Source organism: Chenopodium album, chromosome 10 (assembly GCF_948465745.1).
Source record: "Chenopodium album chromosome 10, dcCheAlbu1.1, whole genome shotgun sequence".
Classification (NCBI taxonomy): Eukaryota; Viridiplantae; Streptophyta; class Magnoliopsida; order Caryophyllales; family Amaranthaceae; genus Chenopodium; species Chenopodium album.
Window position 1 is genome coordinate 27,591,426 of NC_137843.1, and position 23,472 is coordinate 27,614,897.

The following is a 23,472-nucleotide window of genomic DNA, read 5'->3' on the forward strand; positions in this document are numbered from 1 at the left end:
TACATTGAAACAAAAAAAAAATAAAAAAAAAAAATCTCACACATACTACATAATTATAAGGTACAGAATTATAAGCTACATTACTTAATATAATATTTTTAGCCTTACCAATTGCTATAATTCGAACACCCATACGAATGAGTTGATGAAGTTACTGTGGTACAAGCTCCCAAATGTATGAGTTGCTTGTTGAAGTCCTCAAATTGTAGTACACGTCCCTTGTGAATGTTATTAAAAGACAACCACCAGCAGTGGCGGTTCTTGAAACGCCACAGACGCGGAATGTGTGTAACCCTTGAAGGAGTAATCGTGCCATGTGTATCGACACTCGTGTTTTAGTTAATATTATCATATCCGGCATGTTTAATTCTATTGCTGACTTGATTGATGGCAAAAACGTCTCCTGAGCCATGTCCCTGCAATTCCACAGCATGAATTTAGTGGTTTCCAAATTCAGGACCTTCTCATCGCTCTTGGTGACCAACACCTTTATCAATGCAATCCTCCCATCTAACTTGTGGGTTGAATTTGCAGAAAATGATATGGTTAAACCAGTAGCATACAATGGGGATTTTGACGTTGAACAACTTGAAATCATTCATGTAACTTTGCAGCTTGATTGAATGTTCCCCTTTTGATATCCAACACATCTCTTTCACATCTGGAATTTCTGAGCAAGGATCAATTACAGCCCTAACTGTTGCGGGTAGAACACATTCACACCCGGGCCCCTTAACACCACAAAACTTGGAAATGAACCACTGTATAAACACCTTAAAAACTTTTGGATGTAAAGCCAGGTCGAAAAGGTCTGGTAAGTGCGCTGGCGTGGCATAGTTCGCAGGTGTTATCCGCACCAGGTCTCCCTTAACCCTTTCTCCATTCGCCACCCAAGCTGCTGCTTCCATTGAATTAACCAATTTTAAAGTTACCATGTTGTCCTTCAATTTCGGATCCTCAATTATGCCCAACAGACCCTTGTTCATGGGGTTAGTATTTGTAGATCGTGGTACTTGGTTTTTGAATAAACTTAAAGTGGTTGTATTCACAACAATTGAAGGTTTTGATTCAAGGTTTTTTTTTCAAATTTGGAAAACTCAGAATTTGACATTGGTTTTATGAGTGACACAGGAATATTTAGATTTCTTTTCACCATTTTTGGGTGGACTTCAACTTCGTTGTGTGGGTAGAAGGTAAGACGTTGTTGGTTATAAATACAGCCAAAAATGTTGATTCATTTTAAGCGGTGAAGTGAGTAAAATATCCCGCCATAATGAAAATGAAAGTGTAACAGATTTTGATATAAGAGAAGCGCCAATATTTACCGCCAAGTGCCTTAAGTCAATTCTATAAACACCTTCACTGTTGATTTTTCCAATCTTTTATTTTAATGTTTTGTTTTTTTTTTTAAAAAAAATTGTTATTACAATATTTAAATAATGAAATCATTATCAATTATGTTACTACATAAGCTAATTTGATTTAAAGTTTGTAACATTTATTTCAAAAAATCGTACTTTTAATAACAACTGCATTGAATGAACTTCGATCAAAATTTATATTATTTTTTGCACTGCAAATATGCAACAATGTAGCAACATAGATATATGATACGACTTGATACTAACCCAATTACAAGGGTTATGGGTTACAGTGTTCATTCGTTAAGGGTCTATTATATAAAATGTATATGTTATCCCTACCTCAATTGCGGGTCCCATACAAAATCTATTGGTGAATTTATGAAATGCATATGTTATTCCTATCCTAGTTGCGGGCCCCATACAAATTCTATTGGTGAAGTTATATAGGAGTAGATTTTTTCCTTATCCTGAACTCATTATATATATGGATAAGTAATTTTCCTTTTCCTAAACGCATTATGTCTAGGACATAATAGTACACTTACATATTAGCTTTCACCAAATTACTATCATGAATAAAAAGTGTATAACCAATTGCCGACCACTAGATGTAATGTTGAAGGGAGGAATCCGTATTAGTGAAGTTACAGAAATTTATGGAGAAAGCGGGGTTGGTAAAACACAAACATGTTTGCAGTTGGCCATCAATTGCATGTTGGATCCTGAAGCAGGCTTATACGGCTCATCCAATTACTTGCAAGCGTCCCCAATATTTCCTGTGGAGAGACTGCACCAGCTTAGTAGGAACCTATTTCGTACCGAGTTCATTGATGAAGATCCTCTAGGGTTTGTTCAGGTAAAGAGAGTAGATGATCTAGAGCATATCTTTTTGGTCCTTAATCAAGTTGAGGCCATGGTTTTGAATTCCTCTGAAGGTTGTAGACACACTAGAGTTGTTGTTCTGGACTTAATAGAGTATTTTTTTGGACACGCTCATGATAATACACAATGAGGATTAGTCAATCGGACGCACCAGTTAATAGTTGTGGCAAGAAAAATGAAACAAATAAAAAGATAATTTAATTTAGCCTTCATCGTGGTCAACGAGGTCACTGATGTCTTTCAGACAAATGGATTTTTCTCTGGGAGGTTTTGCACTTACACTTCAGGAAAGTAGGTTAAGGCAGCTCTTGGAGCAACATGGGAAGAATTGATGCCGAATAAGATGTTTTTATCGAAACAATTTGTTCAAGGTGAAGGAACCAGTTTCTGGTACCGGGAATGGATGATTGTAAAAAGTACAAACACCATCTTACAAGGCCGGAAATGTACGTTTTGTATCACAGACGCAGGATTGGTACCAATAAATTCGCATGTGCATTAAGTTGTTCTATTTTTATTTCTCTTCCTTTTAAATCAAAGTAACAAACTTATCCTCTACAAATCAATTGTCTTATTTTGTTCCTAGTTAATCCCAAGACATCTTTTTTTTTAATTATTACTTTATTATGGTGTTATTTATGTTGTATGGTATAAGGTTATATTTATGAATGTACTGATGCCTTGTGGGCTAAATGCCTATGCTGACTCTTCCCATGTGAAATTACTTTGTAATACTACACGGGGCAAAGTAGTCCCTTTAAAGTAATTAAATTTGGTAACTAACATGGACAATTGGTTAATAAAATTGAGATTAGAATATTAAACATTGAAGGACCTAAGTTTACTGTTTCAATAGAACTTGAACATTTAGAACAAAATGGTTAATATAATTGACATTAGAGTATCAACCATTAGATTATTACAAAGTAGCAACAAACATGCTTTCATTCCCCACTGTCTCTTTTGCCTACTAACTGTTCGATGTTCGCTCTTAAGGGTCCTCTTGTCTAGTCCTCCTCATCATACAAGATTGGATACGGGAGGCGGTTGGTGGTTGATGGACGTCGCTGAAAAGTAAAACAATAGACAAAATCATTAGTGTTATCGAATGAGGCAATACCCAATATAAAGCGCTTAATACAGTTGATTGTTACCACTAATTCTGCCCCTTAACAGTGGCCAATTAATGTGCCTGATCTTTGGTAGAATAGAGGAGATGCAATTTCATTCCAAAACAGTGCTACACCACCCAGTCTCTGGTTGGAAGTCGCGTATAAGGTGTAATCACCACTCAAAGCCATCCTCACGGGTGATAATTGTCCAATTTGTGCTCTAGCCTCTGTTACTATTACAACAACGGGAGAAAACTGTTGATGAATTTGGTTAAAAATGTTTATGAATGATGGCCTGAGTATATCAATTGCGTTCCAACAAACAATATTTTCACCAGTTTTAAACCTGGCCAAGGGATCATTTACATGAGCCGATGTTCCATTCACCGTTACCCTGTAATGGCCTGTTGCCCTGTTACGCGGTATGAACGATACAACATCTACCTTCACCATCCTTGTTGAGTTTTGTAATCTGATCACCCGGACATTTTCGTTGTTTGATCCAAACATCAGTTGGATCTCTTCAGTTGTTAGTGCATAAGGATCGATGTTTGAAACATCATTCACATGCTGCGGACTAGATCGATTCATTGTGTTTTGGGTGTAAAAGAATAATTTATTACAATAGAATTATAGTGAGCTGCATATGGATTTGTGGAAATGAGAAGGAACAAGGATGTCTTGGTCCTTCTTAGTTGTGAAAGGAACTGAAATCAGTAACAGGTTCATTGCAAGGTAAGTGGCAACAAATACTGACATTAAGTACATGCTACAACTGAGACATTGGAATAGGGGGATGGGTAATTTTTTCCCTATACTTGTTATTTTGTTGCTATTCACATGTCATCTAGCTGGTAATACTTGCTTTGTTGTAATGACTCTATTTTTTTTATAAGTAAATTAATTCATAGGTAAAATGACATCAAATGACATAAAAACTATAGAAAAACATCATACACACTTGCAATGCATTAAATCATTAAATTAAGATCATAACACCATTAAATAAAAATAAAATAGCTGAAATGCATTACATCATTAAAATAAAATACAACACCACCACATTAAGGAAATTAAATACAAACACTATCCATCTGTTAACATCACTTATACATAATAGTGGTAAAAAATAAATTACTAGAGAATATGTTAACTGACCCCCTTTAATTTCATCTACTCATCATCGTCATCGTCGCTGGTGTGAACCTCCGAGTCAAATGACCCCCTTATTCCATCAGCCAACTTCTCAGCATATGTGAGTAGAGAATGTTGCAAGTTCTCAACATAATTTTCTGGATAATTAGCCTGCCCATACAATGGTGTCTGCGCCATCTCTGGGTAGTTGGACATAACCCCGTTCTTTTGGCACATTAAGTCCTTAAACATGGTAAATTGTTCAGTCTGATTTAAAAGTGTTACATATATATTCCTCCCCAAAATTAATCCACTCCCCATGCTTCCTTTTTTTGCCAGTTACATGCTTTACCAAAAATTCACTACCAAAGACTACTGACCCCCAAGGTTCCCCGTGAATTTCAATTAATTCAGCAACCATTTTTTTTTTTCCACTTATTAAGTTTCATGAACAGGTGGAAGAAACTAGACAAATAGCAATATTTCTCAGCATAATTTTCGCACAACCAAAGCAAACCTCTTAGTGTTTTCAACTTGAACGAGAAACAAATTTTGAACAAGTCGGTCATGTAAAAAAAAGTAGTACATTTCACGACGAAATTTTGGTAGATCTATAATATTAAATGGGTTCAAGTAAGGGTGTTCAGGGTGGAATTCTATACCTGCCACAGCTCGACCGCTTCGACTTATAGCAGCTAGTTGATGGCTGAACATCAGCGACCTGTTTTGAACCTTGAGGGTGACATAACCAAGAATCTATTGAATCTGGGTTGGGCCATCTTCAATGCGAGCCATTATAATCCCCGCGTTCGTAGCTTGCTTCCTTTTTTTACTGGGAGGAGAAACAAATTCATGTGGTAACCCATTAAATGGGCTAACTATTTCACTCAGTTCTACCCCATTGATGGCCATGGTATAAAGGGTTGCAAGTGTGACTAAGGGGAGATTGGAGCTAAACGGTTGCAGGTCAGAGTAAGGGGAGATTAGATTATGATTTTATCAGACATCGTTTATATAGAGAACGCAGCACATTTAATAATTCTATCTACCAAGAAATAAAAAAATTAAAAAAATTATTAATAATTCTGTCTACCCAAGAAAAAGGAGTTGGTAATGTGAAACTGTTAATAATTAAACAATATGAATATCAGAACTTATCATCAACGATATTCGTGTCCAATAAAAACAGAAATCCAATCCAAACCAAACCGAATTATTAATTCGGATTGGATATAAAATTTAAATCGGATCGGATCGGATTGAAATTTATTGAAAATTCGGATTTTAGGATCGGATCGGATTGACCTTGTTTGGATCTAAAGAACCGAAATATGAAACATGCTTTTACAAATAAAAATACTTTATATAAATCACGTTAAATTATGTTCATAATTACATAAATATAAAATATGTTTTTAATATTTTTATTAATCTTCTACAACTATGTATTTAAGACTAAACTATTTATAATTGCATTTGCAAGGTATTTTAATTTGGATTAGATTCCTGCAAAATTCGGATCGGAACTGAATTGAACTGAATATTATGTGGAGAAGGAAATTAAGATCTGAACTGAAATGAATAGAATTGAATGTTACTAAACTGAACTGAACTTAATTGAACCGAATTGAAGTAAACTGAGTTAAATATGTAATGTGAGAAGGAAATTAAGAACTGAACTGAATTGAACTTTACTGAACTAAATTGAATTGAAAAGAATCTGAACAGAACAGACCCTAAATTTAACTAAACTACAATTCAGGTAATAACAACGTCATTAATGCATGGCTATTATAATAAGACCTTTACTCAAAAATTATGAACCATTCCACTGTACTAAGGCAAACACTCGTAGCTACTAGCTATTTATAATAAGACCAATTACTCACAAATTACTAAATATACTTGCTAGTTGATAAAACCCTACCCCTACCTAAATCTCGGACTTAGATCCTACTAAAAACTACAACCCCTTGATCTACTTCTTTATAACTAAACCTAAGGGCCGAACTAATTTCCTACTCAATACTCGCAGAGTACTGTTGACTAGGATCTAACTACATGCACTTTCTTTTAGGCGTGTCATTAGAAGCGGCGCCCTTGGGTTTACCCTAGAACCTTACACTTTGCACTCTTACATTTTCAATACCTACAATATCTCAAGCCTCTTACACCCTAGTACCCTTTATAATCAAAACGTGTTTTCCATATAAGTAATTGAAAATTGGAAATCTACATTCAGATCAATGAATACAGATATAAACTACATCCATAATAATGATTATAGAGATGAAAACTACTATGTTGGACACTAGATGTCTCTGTAGAACATACCGCACGAACAACAGCAACAAACTCTCTGTGGAACTTTGACTTAGAGCTTTGACTTCATTTCATGCTCATTTATGAAACCATTAATCACGATCACTCCAATACGCCTGCCACTTACTTTGATTGAATAGTTATAAGGATATGCACAATAGCCATCCACATGATTGATATGGCTGAGTATGACCCTATTTAATAGATTTCATTTCCTAATAGGTTGTTTGTCATAAAGTATTCAATTCAGTTATGTGCTCTTCAATTGAAACTTTTATGCTGAAATATTGTCGGCCTCTCTAACGAGTAATGGATTATGGAAAACTATATTGTGTTACAAAAAATAAAATTCTAAACTAAAAAATTAAAAATGTAATCAAAAGCTAACTATAGATTTGTTATTATTATTATTTGATCTAAATCATTATATATAAAAGGGATATAAAACTAAACAATGTTGTACTACTCCGTATGATCTACTGGAATAACTAATAACAGAATATTGAGGATATACTAGAAGATATACGTTAATGAAAACCGTTTGAAAATGGCAAATCCAGTTGTCAAACTCAGTGAGTTAAACTTGAACCGATTATGACCTTATCCGATTACAACACAACCCGAAATAGATCTGATATGTTTTTTCCCATAACTAGCGGTGTCCATTCGGATTTCGGTTTGGATTTAGCCCAAATCCAATCCGATCCGAAATAAATTTCAATTTTTAATTCCCAAATCCAATCTGAAGAACATTTGGGTAATTGGATCCGATCCGAAAATCAAAATGAAAATACATTGCAAATTTTTAGGGGCATAAAATCATTATAAAAATAAGATTGCAATAATAAAATTTCAAATCTTGAAAGTAAAGTAGTACATGATCTATACAAGTATTGAAAACATAGCTTTACATGATTAAATATTATTATAATCATAAACATAGTTTAACATGATTAATATTAACAATTTTTTTTCGCTATATAACGCTTTCGTAATTCAGCTATTTCGTTTTTTGGATCCAAACAAGGTCAATCTGTTTCGATCCGAAAATCCGAATTTTGTATGACATTCAATCCGATCACATCCGATTATAAGTTTGGGTGCGATACGAATTGGTAATTCTGTTTAGTTTGGTTTGGATTCTAAGTTATTGATTGAGTAAGGGCATGTTACTAAACTGTGCTGAGCTAAACTGACCTGACATGAACGTAGTGCAGCTGAACTGAACTGAACTGAACTGATTGGAGTTGAACTGAACTGAACTGAACTAAGCTAAAATGAATTTTTTAGGCGGCACGGGAAATTAGGAGCTGAACTGAACTGATCTAAAATGACCTAAATTGAACTTCACTGAACTGTTTAGAGCTGAATGAACTGATTGGAGCTGAACTGAACAGGGATATTAGGACCTTAACTGAACAAAACTGATTGGAGCTAAAAAGAACTGAATTGAGTTGAAGTGAACTGAACCGATTGGAGCTGAACTGAACAGAACTAAACTAAAGTGAACTGAAATAAAGTAAATTTGAATAGGCCCTATACTTTTTTTTTTAAGTTATTTACTATATTATTTTAGGAACGTACTAAAATATAATTAAATGCATGACTACAGTCTTCGGTTTCTAAGTATGTAACATTGTTTTGTATTTCAATTTCAAATCTCATTTTGTAAATCAATTCTAAACATCAAATATAAAATTTCCAAGCAAATTAAACCTAATACAATGTATGTATTTGTAAATAAATATGCATTGTTTCACTTTTTAAAAATTCTACTCCGTGCTAATTAATTTCAAATAATTAGTATAAAAGTCATTTTAGGAGTTAGTAGGGGTTAGTAGGCTGAACTAGGTGGTGGGTGGGTTTGAACAAGGATTCCTTCCCACTCTCTGTCTCCATTATATAAGCAATTTTTAACTCTTCACTCCAAACCCGCAAAAATACAACCTTAAAATTACCAGAATCCACTCCAACTTAGAACTCTATTTTCTCAAATGGCCTCAAACTATCCACCTAGTTTATACCCTTCTCCCATCTCAAAAAATGCTGAATTTAACTACTTCCAATTGAACTACTATACACAACCTGAAATTAACTTCAATGATTTCGTGTACTTTTACAGTACTACTGGTTTTCTTACTAAGAACATCGTTGAGGGCAATGAGATTCGTGATATAATCGCGAAACCGGAGGAGAAACAATACATGATGAACAATCTCATGATATTTAACAAGGCTGTAGTCATCTTCCCAGCACACCTACCAAACATTGCAGATGTTGTTGGTAGACCCGATGTCCAGAGCGCTATTCGTCAGTTGGAGAATGACCCTGAAATTGTGTACGAAGGGGCAACCAAAATCATACCAAAGCTACTAGTTAACATGATTGACCCCAAGCCGTTTATACCTAGGGGTGGGCCGATCTACACTCTGAAGATCAGCAATGCAACCACTCACTTTGGATCGTGCTCGGACTCTGTTCAATTTATGAAGGTAGATTTAAATTTTATTGCATGCTTAAGTTTGATTTAAAATTAGATGTTGATTTACATATAATTTCGTGTTTTTATTTGATTTATACATAGACAATGATTTTAATATAATTCCATGTTTTAAATTGATTTGTATATAAACATTTATTTAATTTAAATTGCATGTTTTGATAAGATTTATTTATAACAATTTATAACCATTGATTTAACAATTGACTGATTTAAACATTGATTAGCTTTGACATTGAATAGTACGTGTTCATTGTACTAAATTAACATGACGTTCATGACATTGGCAAATGCACTATTGTGAAGTTGAATAAATTTTTGAGCTTGTGCGTTTGCAAATTGTAATAGCTCCACCAAAATGTAAAGTGGAACTCTTGTGTTGATCGTATTCTTAAATTTTGGATGCTTTAAGACGAAAAAAAATGAAATTGTCCTCACATTGCCTAATTGAAAATCTTGTACCAACTTTGTAATGGGTGTCTAGGTGGGGTGTGAGATGACAAGCATCAATTTTATGGTGTACTGTGCTAAAGTGGACGCAGATAATCCCTGTAGCCGCTACTAGAGAGTGAGGCTCGTTCCAGAAGTAGAACATGGTAAGAAAAATCTCCTAGAAGGAGCAACTATTGTCCTTTGGAATGGTCTCGAATTTCTAGGCCGTCATTCACTGTCCATTTCCGTGAAATAGTTGCTACGCATAACCCTATCTTCATGGTGTTGACTAAGGTTGGGAGAACAGCAACAAACTGTACCAGGGTGCTAGGTAATCTGGGCACCACGATGTGCTGGAAGGTTGAAGCCGGAGGGGGCTTACTAGGCGGCAGTGTATTGCTATGGGATCCGACTAGGGTTGCTGCTAGTGTAACCCTAGCAGATTCTGCCTCTATTGAACTTCGCATGGTTGGAGCTATATCTCCTGTGGAGATTTGAAATGCAGGGGTAATAAGTTATTATTTTGGGTATCAATTTAATTTATTTAGTATCATAAAATAATTTTGTCACTCAATAATGAATTTTTGGTTGTGCTTGCTGCAGGATTGTTGAGTCTGGTGCTGCATCAATGGAGTAGGAATATTATAATGTTTAATTATCCGTATGAAGCTGCTTTCTAATGTGATGATCTTAATCAACAGTAGTTAATGTATTACTCTAAGTGACTATATGTTAATGTAGGTTTTTTGTGGTATGTATTAACCTAAGTGGCTTTGTGTCACAAGGTATGGACTTGTTTTAGTGTAATAGTTTAACTAAGTAATAAGGAATACTAATTTGTCTACTATTTTCTGTCATTAATAGTCGTCGCAGGTAACGTAAAGTAGAGTAACACATGGTTCACATAAGTTTAAAATCACAATGCATGCTTACATGACATTAGTAGGAGATGAATACATTATTTACAAATATGATGGTCTACAAATTTATGGCATTTATTTACAATACATTAATTTGGAGGACTACTTAAAAAAAATAACTAATATTAGAACGGATTGCATAAGGTTGAACACATAAATAAATTTGCACACATAATTAGTTGCAACCCAAATTAAGTACTAAAAAAGGCAAAAATTTACTAGATGGGTATGCTGAAAATTATTTCATTACAACTTAAAAAATACATAAAGTTTTTAATAAGGGAAGTTCCCACACTATGTTTAATCATTTGATTTCAGAAAAGTTTTGAATATCATTACTAAATCTTATCGGGTTTAAAAAACACGTTCTAGTAATAATAGTACCCAGGCGAAAATTTATTGTAGTTGAATTTGGTGAAAATTAGTTCACATAAAAGTTCTTCTAAATAATTAGATTCCAAAAAAAAAAAGTTTTATGGTCAAAATTAGATTACAAAAAAAACTACTTCAAATAAAATATTTGGACCTAGATTTGAGAAGACGTACCACAATGTTTATCTATTACAACAAGGCATCCTACTTTTGCAAAGTAGTCTGACTAGAGTAAGGTTGAAGTGACAATACATACTGATACATGGGGAAGAGAAGGTTGAACAACTAATGGAAGTGACCCGATATCCCGTGAATTGCATCCAAGCAATGAAAGAGTGGACCTGCTAACTAGAGGAGTGTAGGCATCATTGTACCTTTTTATTTTGTTTTCCAAATTTTTAAGATTAATATAATTTCAATGAACTCATTGGGGAAGAACATGGGTTGTAGTAGTACACATTTGTAAGTGTAGTACATGGCAAAGAAGATCAAAGTGGATCAACGAAAAATTTATGAATTTTAATTCGCTTTAACGTTTACTTATAATTTGTAAATTATATTTATTAGTTATCTTAAATATTTAATATTCTTCCAAATTTAGTACAACCAACCAGGGATTACATTCATAGGAAAAAGTTGAACAATTAAAATGATTTACAAGGTAAAGCTGTGATGTACAAATTTTTATAAACAGTAATGCTGAAATTAATCGTTACGGTCCTACTCAAAATACCAAAAAAACTATCATAATTAAGATTAAAAAATGTTTTACCTTTGGGTTTAGCATTACGTTTAGGGGAAAAGGCAGCAATAATACTAGAATTTAATTTATAAACCTGGGTTCACTGTACACCCGGGTTTATTGCACAAAAAAATTTGTTGGTCATTTATAAGGAAATTAGCCCGGGTGTAGGGTACAGCCGGGTGTAGAATGATCGCTCTCCGATAATACGGTGTAGTATGAAGTACAAGGAACAAGTTAAATTGTAAGTAGAGGGGCATGTGAATTTTAAAATCTCTTTAAGTCCAAAAATCGTATATTGTGACGAAAAAGGATAAAAGCTTTTTTGCGGGAAAGGTAAAAAAATTTGAAGATGTATAAACAAAAAACTGATGTTGCCTTTCACATGCAAAATATGGTGTGCAGGGATTTGTTGTCAGGAAACTGTCCCATGCACCACAGAGAAGTAACTTTATTGGGTCTATAATTACATAGATGAAGTACACTATGGTGAAAGGTCCGGTCTAAGTCTGCAAATATCCAACCACTTTTACCAATTGTCATTAATTAAGTAAAAATTTCAAATTTAACACACTTGATTTAAAAATAAAATAATTGTAACATTTCCAGTGTTACATGTAACAAAGTATAAATTTTAATGACAGTAATATTGGTTACTGTCAATTTGGAGCTTATATTATCAAAGGGTAAAAGAAGGATTTGATTTGGTTAATATTTTTCATAGAGTAGGGTGGCAATTGGATTTGGATAAAAAAATTTCACAAATGAATATTTCTGTTCAGTTCAAAGGATAAAAATTTTCACAAATATTTTTATAGCTTACGGCATTATGGGCCAAAAGCCAAAGCAGATACATTAATATACAAAATGAAAATGGTAGATCGTACCCAAATACGTAGTATATGTTAAGACACACCAAGTTATTTACTTAACTAGTTAACCTGTGCCGTAGAGACGTAAAGGGTAGTATATCTTATAATATAATTGACACTAATATCTACAAAACCCGTAATATTAATAGGAATTTCACCGATTACAACTTTCACATCTTTCTATTACAACAAAAAATAGCTTAAGTAATTGAATTAAACAAAATAGCTAGCAAATTCGCCATCTATATGACTTAATATTAATACAAGTTACTCCGTATTTTTGTACCTTTTCTCTACCTTAACCTTTAAACTAACTTTCCACTTCTTAAAATCATCCTTAAAAAATGTTGAGTATGTACTCCATCCCATCAGTTTTCCAAATGAATATAATTATTCTATACTTTGTTTGTATAAGAAAGTTTGGAAGCAGATAACAATATAAAAGCATGTGTAACAAAAGGTAAAATGGGCATAAAAAGGTAAATTGTAAATGGTTCATTAGTATCATACACAAGAATTGCCATTTTAGTAATTCTAAAATTTAGAATAATAAGTTTTTATGCAGTTTTACGGCTAAATGTAAACTTTATCTAATTCTTATCTTTCTTTGAACCGGTTTGGTTCACTTTATTGGTTTTTTAATGTCATGTTTTTTTTGGGTTTTTTTAAAATTTTCTAAAATAATTTTTAAACTTTTTTAACAATGAGTATTGTTCATTTTTGTCAGAGCAAAGAAAATGATTTTGTGTAACTTTTTTAACGATATTCTATGTTTATTTTATAATTCCTTCGAACGTTTATTTTGTGTTACTTTTTTAACGATAATTCTATGTAATGCATGTAATGTGCTACATAAAAGGAATTAGGCATAGATAAGAAGAAGTAAAATGGTTGTTTTAGGGATTGAGCACAACTATAAAACACATGTGAAATATTTAACTCAAATAAACAACGCTTAGTTATAATAACAACGTAATATAATCTAAATAAACAACGCTTAGTTAAATAACAATACTTTTTTTTTTTCATTTTAGTATCTTAAATATATACATACATTTTTAACGTCTTGTTTTTGTTTGCGTGCTTTCCTATTTTGCACCTAGAATTTATAAATTACAAGTTTTGTACCTAAATTTTTTAGAAATTTAAACATAAAATTTAAAATTTTCACCCAAAAAATTACAAAAATACACTTTCCGGTCCATTCCGGTCCGGACCAGAATATTCTGGGTTTTACTCGGACCAAACCAGAAACCCGGAATCCCCAATTTGTGAGGACCGAAGACCGGACCGGAATCAACCGTTCCGGTCCAATTCCGGTTCGGTCCCGGTCGGTTTTCCGGTCCAGGTCCATTTCTGCACACCCCTACATGTGATCATCCCTTGCACCTAAGAAACGCTAACCCACCCAACACCAAAGTTCTTCACTATGTCAAAACACCCTAACTATGTGCTTGTTGGTTCCAGTTCTGGTAAATATGCCCAGAGTGTTGCTGAGAAATTCAAGAAGCGTCAGCGAGCACTGCTCAACAAAATCCTCAAAAAAAAATGCTAGCAAAGCCCTAAACATCCCTAAGAAAAGGTTGGAAGTTCCATCTTATACCCTATTCAAGAATAAAATGAAGCAGGAGGAAGTTCCAAGGGTTCCCGCATTCCAAAACGTGAGCCATATTCATCACCTCCGGTTCGACGTGCTGATGTCGTGAAACCACGAGCTTCTTTGACCATCACCAAGCCTGCCATGAACCAGGCACCACCTGCGGTGGTAGAATCACCTGTCCCTGCCATCAGCCAGGCACCACCTGCGGTGGAATCACCTACCCCTGCCATCAGCCAGGAACCTCCCATGATGAAAAGCCCTGCTCCGGCCGTCTTCCAGGCACCGCCTTTGGTGGAAGCCCTTGCACCTAACGCTGACGTGGACTTGAACCAAGCACCACCTCCTGTTGTAGACGAAGACGTTGTGGTTTTCTCCATCGTCGTCAGGAGCTACACGGTCGGAGACGTGGGGGTGTTGTATGACATTCGTAGTGATGAGACCTTTGAAAGTATCTTCGATGATTACGCGTCCAAGATTGACGTGAAGCCATCAAGGATAAGGTTGTACAAGAAAGAGGAGCACATCACCAGATGGGAAGTCGCTGGTGAAATCGACATCGAAACTGGAGATGTTTTGTACGTCGTTGGGCTGGTATTCACTTAAACTTCTCTCTCCATATTTATTTCGTTTTTTCCCCTATTATTCTGAAGTAACATGTTCCTATGAATTCCTTTTTATTATTTTAACAAGAAAGGTTCCTAATTTGAGTTTTTGATACAACTTATTAAATAAGATCCGTTTGTAGGGTGTGTTTAGTAATCGTTACTTAAATATCTATGGCAACTATTGTGTAATACTGTTTTATCGCGATTGTTAGATATGATAGAATTTAGTATAGTCAATGAGTAAAGTGATATAATGTATATTGTTAAAAATTAAAGTATTGTGAAACTATTGATACTAGTTTTAAATCCTGTGAATTTGTTGGTGGGATTGATATTGGATTGCTGAATGATTAAACACCATGATACACGCACCTTAATTAGTTTACAATTTTATAAAATGCTTTATATTCAACAAATATTAAATTAAAGAGTATAGTTTATATTCAACAAATACATCGAAAATTCTTAATTTGGTCTGTCTTTTGGGTGGCAGCCTGGTATTGTGAACACAACCACTTGTATCAAGTGCTTCTACATCAAAAACACAGGCCACCGTAACAAGAAGAAGCTGCAAGTTCAGGGCAAGCTGGACACCCCATTATGCAGGTTGTTTCACATTTGGGCGAAGGAAGTGAAGGTGGATCCAACTAACTTGTTGTTTATGCATGAAGACAATGTTCTCACAACCATGCACACTATTCGTCAAGCCCACATTCAAAATGATGACAAGATTGTTGCCCTGCCTGACTTCATCTGACTTCATCTACTAAGTACAGTGGATTCTCTATCGCACATGAGAATGGATAGTTCTATTTTGGTTATATGTGATTGTTAAAATGGCGAAACATTTTATTTTGTTGTGAAACATTATCTATTGGTGTGGCTAACTCTTTCTTTTGATTTGGTAATGGTTGTAAAAATGTAAACGATCGTAGACTAATATCTTTTGTGAATGTCCACTTACTTTAAATTAGAAGCTGCGAGCTGTTGTTGAACAAGGTCAAATGTTATGAATGTAGTTAATCAAATGGTAGTATTTAGTACAAGACCATGGATGTAGTTCACTAAGTTTAGGTACTGTTGTGGCTGAGCCTTTTATGTAGCACATTACATGCATTACATGCATGTTATGAAGTATGAATGTAGTAAATTTTATTGTGTTAATAAAGTTTTTGATTTTTTGGATGATATGTTATTATTAGGGATTGTGGTTAGTGATATGTCAGATTGTTGTAATAGAAATAGTGAGTAAGTAAATTCTAAAACTATTACTACATTGAAATACCCAACAAAAAAATGGCCTAATTAAAAATGGCCTAAAACGATGTAGCCCAATCACACCCACTAAAAGGGGAAAAGGCCTAATCATATGAACTCATAACAAGTATAATAAATTTTCAAAAATTGAATATGAAAACCGTGCTGCAATCAAATTTATTTAACCAAGCTAAAAGACTATAGCCCAAAGACACTATATCACAATCACATAACAGCCCAAAAAGGACAAGCCCTTTGCAGATGCAGATGAAGTAGAAGAAATATGACTACTGCATGCACTTATCTGTGATCGATTCGAACCATAACCTTCCAGCTCTTTAAACACCGTTTACTAAAAAAAAAAGTTCAAAATGATCATGAAATCTGAGTAATGCATTAACATTTGAATGTGGTAGTCTTATGAGATGCGTGAAATATGAAACTATGAACCCTCAAACACAACATAAGTTTGTTTTAAAGTTTTAAACAGAGGTTTAATAACGCAATTAACACATACGGGGTGGCATGCTAATACTTATGGGTTATCAATTAAGCCCAATCAAGTAAGCCCAATCATGATGTGCATGCAGATAAACAAGTAGTACTAAACTTATGGTTCTACTACCACGACGAGTTCAGTTCAACACATATACTCACAAAGACCTGCATGACCTGCATATAATCACACAGACTTAAAGTCTACAAGCCAACATAAATAAGTCTAACAAACAACATCAATAAGTGTCGGGTCATAAGTCATAGCATAAATTTGATACAAAACAGCCGAATCATACAGTAAACTAAAGTTATGCCATTAGTCTAACAAAAGAAATGCAGCAGTTTCCAACCAAATACATAGCATAAAGCACCATCTTTCAGAACTCGTACGAGTTATCTGAGTCACTGTCTTCTTCGATCAAATCAGGATCTACGCAGTCCTTATACACATCGCTAAGCTGACGGGTTGATCTCCTTCTTTTACCCTGCAAAGAATGTGTCAGTTTAATTCGTTAAATTCAAAAAATTGAGAACCGCAGACATTACATGCAGCACTCACCTCGATCACCTCGTTACTTTTCTGGTTATTGGGAGATCGTTTCTTGGTCTTGTATCTGTTCTTCACTAAACTCTTGTACCTTGACCCTTTAGGCTTGCCACAAGGATTCTTGCATGGGATAGGATCCTTGATTTGTACAACAGATGATGGTGTCTGGGCTTGGGTTGCCATCTGGTTTGATCCTTTTCCTAAGGGAGGTAAAGATGGGAGTGCTGCTTGCTTATCAAAGAAGGTTTTCCTGCTCTCTTTAACATTCAAACACAGCTGGTTTAAACTTCCCATGACCATCTCAACGGTGTCAGTATCGTCTACTGCATAGGTCACGTCACAAATTTCTTCAAACTCCCTGATCATTTTACGGCACTGCTGCACATGTGGTGTATCACCTGGGTCATGGTAGGCAACTTTAACCCGGGTATGCTTTCGAGGTATATCTTTCCTCCACCTATCAAGAATGTATTTCTTGGGAATATAAAGAACACAATTTAAATCAAAAACACGTATCACATGCTTGCACAAAATCCCAAATGTCTCAAATTTACGGCACTCACAAGAAACCTCCTTACTGTCATGATCAAATATGACACGGACTAACCGCTTCCTGTCAGTAATTATGTCCTCACTCTTACCTTCGGGTATAATCCAAACCCGGTCCTCTAGTACGTACTCCGTCTTATTGTTCCCAATATCTCGCCTCTCATTGGTGTTACAATACCCCATCCTTGCACACTCCTTCTGTACTTCCTGAAACTTAGCATCGGTGTATATTTCCTGGAATACTTTCTCAATTTTGAAACAACTAACGAGCCTCCTAAGGTATTTGCCACATCTTGCATCAGCATCCAATTTACGGCACCATTCAAATCAAATATCAAGAACACAATTCAAATCAAAAACACGTATCACATGCTTGCACAAAATCCCAAATGTCTTAAATTTACGGCACTCACAAGAAACCTCCTTACTGTCATGGTCAAATTTGACACGGACTAACCGCTCCTGTTAGTAATTACGTCCTCACTCTTACCTTCGGGTATAATCCAAACCCGGTCCTCTAGTACGTACTCCGTATGATTGTTCCCAATATCTCGCCTCTCATTGGTGTTACAATACCCCATCTTTGCACACTCCTTCTGTACTTCCTGAAACTTAGCATCGGTGTATATTTCCTAGAATACTTCCTCAATTTTGAAACCACTAACGAGCCTCCTAAGGTATTTTCCATATCTTGCATCAGCATCTAATTCCGCTCGTATACGCTTATTCGTCGCTCTGGTATGTTTTCTCGGGAAATTCATGTGGCTTCGTAGTTCTGTTAACAAAGCCATCGAAGAAGCTATTTATACTCTCCACACATTGCGTTGTCTTCATTCCAGCCCATAAATGCTCCTTCATAAAAGCCGGAATCCACATATGTCTTTCCTCAAACAGATCAGACAACCAATCATTATCTTGTAGATGATACTTCTCAATTAATGCATGCCACCGGGTCTTAAATTCCTCGCAAGTAAAGCTCTCATATATAAGAGTCTTTAACGGACTCTTAAAATAAGCATAGCTGCAACCCTACATAACTTCAGCAAATAGCGTATACCAAATATAAAAATACAGAAAAAAAAAAATCAATGCAGAACCAAATATGAAATGGAAACCAGATGAAGGAGGTCAATTTGGGACCACCATTACATAAATAGAACAGGTATTGAACTTCTAGGTATAACACTACATACCTTGAGCAAACATCGTATACCAAATATGAAATTACAGAACAAAAAATCAATGCAGAACCAAATATGAAATGGAAAAACAGATAAAGGAGGTCAATTTGGGACCACCAACACATAAACAGATCAGGTTCTGAACTTCTAGGTATGGTAGAATCACATTCAAAATTCATCACAATACAGAGTATTGAATATTTAACTTTAAGAACTGAATCCCAATTGCAGAAGTCATGTTAAACTGAACACAACACTCGATGGAGAGGTACTCCACCAACAAATGGACTTAGAAGGCATCCTAAAGCAACACAGTAGCATATTCATTTCTGAAACATTTTAGTTGATTCTATTGCAATGTAAAATCACCCAAAAACAAGTCCATTCAACTTAATTAAGAGATCTTTTTTAACAAAACCTTCAGTATACTTACTCTTTACACTTGCCCAACTTCTCCGGAATTTTCGTCATGATATGCCAAATACACCAGCAATGGCGAGAAGAGGGCATCACAGCTGCCAGGGGCTTCCTCATAGCGGCTGCTTGATCTGTTAAGATAGCACTCGGGGGTTTGTTGCCCATACAAGCTAACCACTATTTAAAAATCCATAAGAATGTGTCAGAATTTTCATGTGACACTAAGGCACACCCCAAGAGTAAGGATTGGCTATGATGATTGACCCCAACAAAATTGGCAAACGGGAGCTCATATTCGTTTGTAAGGTATGTTGCATCAAAGAAAACATCCCCAAACTCCTCGTAAGCTACCCGGCTCCTAGCATCAACCCAAAAAACATCCTTCAACCGGCCATCTTCATCTAATCGATGAACCTGAAAAAAATTCTGATTATCTGCTTATATCCGGTCAAAGTAGGCCATCATGGCAGCAGCATCACCACCTTCCATTTTCAAGCGTCTTTCCTTGTATACCTCGTGTTAAAGGTCTTTTACTGTCGAAAAATTATCAACACCACCCATCTCAGTATCCATACACCCATGGATTTGTGTTACAGGAACACCTTCTTCATAATAATCCATTAACTTCCTCTTCACCGTTGAAGTATAATTCTTCATTCGGTATTCTTTTACTAATTTGGACTTGGTAGGATATAAGTCGTGGACATGGTCTAGAACAACAGTCCTCAATACCCACTCGCCTTGAGAATTCACACTTGCATATATTCTAGCTTCACATTCACATTTCTTGGAGGTCCTATTCCCCCGATTTAATTCATTTTCACCAATTTCCCCATTCACTACAGCCCCTGCACCACACACTTCCATAGCTTTCTCCCTCTTCTTGGCTTCCCTCCTAGCCCTCATATCAGGGGGGCCCAACACTCACATCACCAATTTATCGCCCTCCTCTCCTTATCCTTGGTGTACGACCTTGACTGACGAGTTACACCAAAGCCATGTTGCTCTGCATGTTCTTTATAATAGCTTTCAACATCCTCCCACCTCTTAAAAACCATCCCAACTATAGGTGGTTCAACAGTAGAATAAACACAAATCTTGTTTGTGGACACAATAATTTCCACTGTATCAAGGATTTTAACCGGATATGATAAAGAAAGGCCATACTGACTACATTGGGTGGGCTGAACATAAGGTGTCAAGCAATCCAAAGAAGGAACTTTAGTTTCAAGAGGACTATCATGTACAAGACTCTGATTAGACATATTTACCTCATTCACCAAACCAGACTCAGGGCAAACAATTTCAGCTTCCACGATACACCAACTTTTGAGAGTCAAAAGTACAGCTTCACAAAACCATATAACACAACTAATTTTTAAGTCATAAGTTATACAATAAATTAACAGAAATAGCAAATTAATTACCAACAGAAACAACTCATGAGCAATATTGTTTTATAACACGACTTTGACAAATAAATAAATAATACATCACAACATCGTTTCATCCAACTTACAAGCACTGAAGAAGTATAATATACCATTTACATACATCACGAATTTGTACTAAAATCCCAAGAACAGCCAAATTAAACAACCACACCATAACCATCATACATACAACCCCAATTTCATCATAACCATCATACATACAACCCCAATTACACTAGAATAAAAAACCATAATCAAAGAAAGGCCTATATTAACCAATAGAAAATAAACAACCATCATTCCTCAATTCTTGCTTATATTAACCAAATTAAATCAATTAAACACTGTCAACTTCAGCTCAATTTTTTTACAAAGTTAACCAGTAAGTCGAAGACCATACTTGGAAATTTAGGGACACGGGATTTGACTTAGGGCTTAACAATCGATAATTTGCAATATCTCTCTCCTCTGCTTCACATTTACCCCGTCTAAACCAGTGATGGTCCAGTAGCGAAATCAAGTCGAAGATAGAAGTTATGCTTGGATCGTCTGTATCACGGTGGTGTCGAATTATCCACCGCCGAACATCATCGCTCTCGTGAAAATTTTTCTTCCTATAACCAAGGTTATTATTCTCTCTCCTCTACTCCAATTTTACCCCCAATTCATGAATAGAGCAGACAAGGCATCAAAATTTCCGTCAATTTCAGAAAGGTTACAGTATTGGAATAAAATATTGTAGGAACGGAGTCCTAGTCAGCATTCCACTACTTTTCACAAACATTTCAGAATAAGTTCCAACTATGTACGATTATGCCATGATATTAACATGGCATGTTGAAATCTGTTATAAATGGGGACCGGCTCCAGAATAAGATTCTTACTTAATGACTTCCATATTCCTACAATTCAATAAGTAGTTTCTATAATCACTATAATCCTACAGAATAAACAGTTTCCATCAAATTTAGTAACGCACAACAAGGAACAAAATTAAAAATAATGTAAAACCAAAATGTCACATTCATAATACAGTAATATTTATAAAGGTTAGCAAATCCTAGAATAATTAAAACCCAAAAAATAAAGAATGTGCACTTATCAGGTTATCATAGTGGTCTCGATTCATTTGAGTAAAGTCGATAGTGTCATTAAACTCGTCTAAGTTTCATAATAATTAGAGCACATGAGGGAGAATCTTCTATTTAACATTATGTATGAGTATCTTATCTTAAATTAGTTCTCTAATCAATTGTGTATGCCAATACCATAATGGGTAATGCTTAGCCCATCAACGTGCTGTGGCTACTAATCCGTGCACAGGTAAATAAAAAAAATAAAAACAAGTACCGGAACTCTAAAACTAGTCTTATCAACGGGATAAGTTTAAAACTCAAAAAACATTGTCATTTTAAAAGTTTGATTGTCATTACTGGTATTATATTATCTGTGTTGCTCAAATTAGCTATTTTGCACCCGTCATTGGATATAATTATATTGTCACTCAGCAGTATCAAAATACTATCATTTCGCGCGGTTGAGTCAGATTGTAAAGTTTGTGTTGCCATAAATAGTAAGTATTTTTAAAAAAGAATATATATATGTACATATATATATATATATATATATGTACATATATATATATATATGTACATATATATAAACGAGTTACCATGAGAACTAGCCTGATGAGTCTATTTTATATGTATTTTTATTCCCCATTTCATGGTTATATTTAAGCTTACTTGAGCTCTGCGGAACTATTTTTATTATTAATATACGTATCCTATTGTTTTTGTAGAGTTGGTATTATTTTGTAAGATTTGCAGATTTATGACAATTCCCGAGCTTATTGAGCCACTACGAAGATATTGGAGTTTGGTCGTATTTTATGACCGAATATGTTTAACTTAAGGCCGAGTTAGATAAATTTAGTTCGGTGATTAAGGACTTGATTGGTTAAGAAGTACAAGTTTTACAAGCTACCATTACGGACAAAATAATGAGACCACAAATCATAAGACAAAAAACAAAGGTCCAAGAGTAAGCAAGAAGGCCCAAGAAAGAAGCCCAGTTTGCTATTATCCGGGCCCGATCGGGCAACCTATGGCCTGGTCAGGCAAATGCTTGTTGTTGCTGCTATAAGCTGATTGGGCCTTGTTGCAAGAAGCCCAATAGCTTTAGTTAGCGAGGCGGTTAATTGGCTGACATTAAGCTTTGTTTACCTAGGATTCTTGTTTGAGTTTTATTAGGAGCTGTACTTTGTGGACACCTAATAAAAGGAGGCAAATAGTACTTAGGTTGGCAGCAGGATTAGTTTTGTTTTTTAGTTTTTGTTCTTTTAGTAGTTTAGCTTCGTATTAGTTTTAGGTTTAGTTTTCATTAGTTTTAGGTTTAGTTTTAGGTTTAGTTTAATCATATGCGAGTAGTTTAATTTTAGGGTTCTTGAGGATCCATAATTAATGTGAAGGAATAATTTGTTATTGTTGATTATTGATATTGCATGATAATTTCTTATTGAATTGTTTTAATTCTTTACAATTGGATTATGAATCGAGCAGATGTGATTTGATTGTAAAAGTATAGCAATATTAAATTGATAAATCAAGCAGATGTTAATTTGATATTAAAGACTATTTTCAATAGGAACTTAGATCTAGTAAATTACGAGAGCCTGTTAGATCTATGTTGATTAATAAATTGCGAGAGCCTGTTAATCTTTTTTTTTTTTGA

At 34.9% G+C, this 23,472-nt stretch overlaps 3 protein-coding genes and 1 long non-coding RNA gene across 5 annotated transcripts; 2 read left to right on the plus strand and 2 right to left on the minus strand.

Annotated features, from left to right (window-relative positions):
- The first annotated feature begins 1,977 nt into the window (after window positions 1–1,977).
- LOC145565107 (DNA repair protein XRCC3 homolog) lies at window positions 1,978–2,376 on the plus strand. The gene has a single exon (XM_081625204.1). It carries the CDS (start codon window positions 1,978–1,980, stop codon window positions 2,374–2,376), a length of 399 nt encoding a protein of 132 aa, XP_081481330.1.
- A 6,370-nt stretch (window positions 2,377–8,746) lies between these two features.
- On the plus strand, window positions 8,747–10,532 carry LOC145563852 (uncharacterized). 2 transcript variants are annotated; one of them, XR_014094639.1, is made up of 4 exons: window positions 8,747–9,306; window positions 9,799–9,910; window positions 10,041–10,253; window positions 10,350–10,532. It is a non-coding gene; the product is annotated as an uncharacterized LOC145563852 (long non-coding RNA). The 2 variants fall into 2 exon arrangements; XR_014094638.1 differs by having other exon boundaries at window positions 9,799–10,253.
- A 6,457-nt stretch (window positions 10,533–16,989) lies between these two features.
- LOC145565109 (protein FAR1-RELATED SEQUENCE 4-like) lies at window positions 16,990–17,891 on the minus strand. The gene is made up of 2 exons (XM_081625205.1): window positions 17,172–17,891; window positions 16,990–17,097 (listed from the first exon to the last, which is right to left on the minus strand). Exons 1-2 carry the CDS (start codon window positions 17,889–17,891, stop codon window positions 16,990–16,992), a joined length of 828 nt encoding a protein of 275 aa, XP_081481331.1.
- A 540-nt stretch (window positions 17,892–18,431) lies between these two features.
- On the minus strand, window positions 18,432–20,212 carry LOC145565110 (protein FAR1-RELATED SEQUENCE 4-like). Its single transcript, XM_081625206.1, has 5 exons — window positions 19,841–20,212; window positions 19,571–19,720; window positions 19,336–19,483; window positions 18,902–19,103; window positions 18,432–18,729 (listed from the first exon to the last, which is right to left on the minus strand). The coding sequence occupies exons 1-5, from the start codon at window positions 20,210–20,212 to the stop codon at window positions 18,432–18,434; spliced, it is 1,170 nt and encodes a 389-aa protein (XP_081481332.1).
- Window positions 20,213–23,472: the final 3,260 nt, after the last annotated feature.